This window comes from Phytophthora parasitica (assembly GCF_000247585.1).
Source record: "Phytophthora parasitica INRA-310 unplaced genomic scaffold supercont2.27, whole genome shotgun sequence".
Taxonomy (NCBI): domain Eukaryota; phylum Oomycota; class Peronosporomycetes; order Peronosporales; family Peronosporaceae; genus Phytophthora; species Phytophthora nicotianae.
Window position 1 is genome coordinate 371,171 of NW_008649013.1, and position 965 is coordinate 372,135.

Consider the following 965-nt stretch of genomic DNA (forward strand, 5'->3'; position numbering starts at 1 on the left):
TCGAGCCCTGGTTCACGCGCATGACGGCCAAGGTCGGACCCAGCTCACGTACAGCTAGCAACTAGATGCAACAGAAAGAAAATAACAAGGTTTGACGGACTACCTACTCTGTCCGCGGCACATACGGCTCAAAGAAGCTCTGTCCTGCCCAGTCCGCGGTCTTTTCAGTGTAGAGCGGTGCACCCTCGACATAATTTGTAGTTGGTCGTGGCCTTGCCGCCGGCGAACGGAATGTCCACGTCGAGGCCGCAGTTGCCAGCGAATGCCATCTCAAGCAGCGTAACAATGAGGCCACCATCGCTACGGTCGTGGCCAGCAAGTAGGTGGCCGTTCTTAATGCCAGTCTGGATGGCGTTGAACGCGTTCTTGAACAGCTCGGCATCCTCAACATCCGGGGACTCGTTGCCCACCTGGCCGTACACCTGAGCCAAGGCCGAACCACCAAGACGGTTGGCGCCCTTGCCCACGTCCACGTAGTAGACGAAGCTGTCACCGGCGTGGGTCTTGAGGTCGGGCGTCACCTTCAGTTCCACGTCTTCCGTCGGAGCGTACATGGTGATAACCAGAGTGCCGGGCGTCTTGACGTCCTTCTTGTTGACCTTGGCAGCCATGGACAGCGAGTCCTTACCGCCGTCGACAGCCACACCAACCTGCTTCATGAAGGTGGTCCCTTACCCAAGTTTCCGGGCGACTCAGCAAAGAGGATCTCGTGTTGTAGCCCAGGGTCGACACCTCTCCGCAGCAATGTAAGTCCAGATCACCTGTACTTCTCTCCTTAAAGGCATCTCCAATAGTAACCTGGAAGGGAACGACGGGAACAAGTTTCACGTTGCGCTTGAGATCTCGTGCGTTGGGAATCGCAGTTCAAATGATTTTGACGCGGTTTCCAATGTCGCTCTTTCAGCAACAATAGCAGTTCGAAAGCTCGTTTTTCCACTGCCATTCAGCGTCAATTTACCACAGCT

At 55.5% G+C, this 965-nt stretch overlaps 1 protein-coding gene across 1 annotated transcript in view; it reads right to left on the reverse strand.

Moving 5' to 3' along the window:
* Positions 1 to 164: 164 nt before the first annotated feature.
* PPTG_22971 (hypothetical protein) overlaps positions 165 to 965 on the reverse strand; it is a gene marked incomplete at its 3' end in the record, with an annotated part of 7,257 nt that continues 6,456 nt past the window's right edge. The window contains exon 4 of the mRNA XM_008907706.1: positions 165 to 650. Coding sequence (XP_008905954.1) covers positions 165 to 650 — 486 coding nt within the window. The remainder of the gene's footprint in view (positions 651 to 965) is intronic.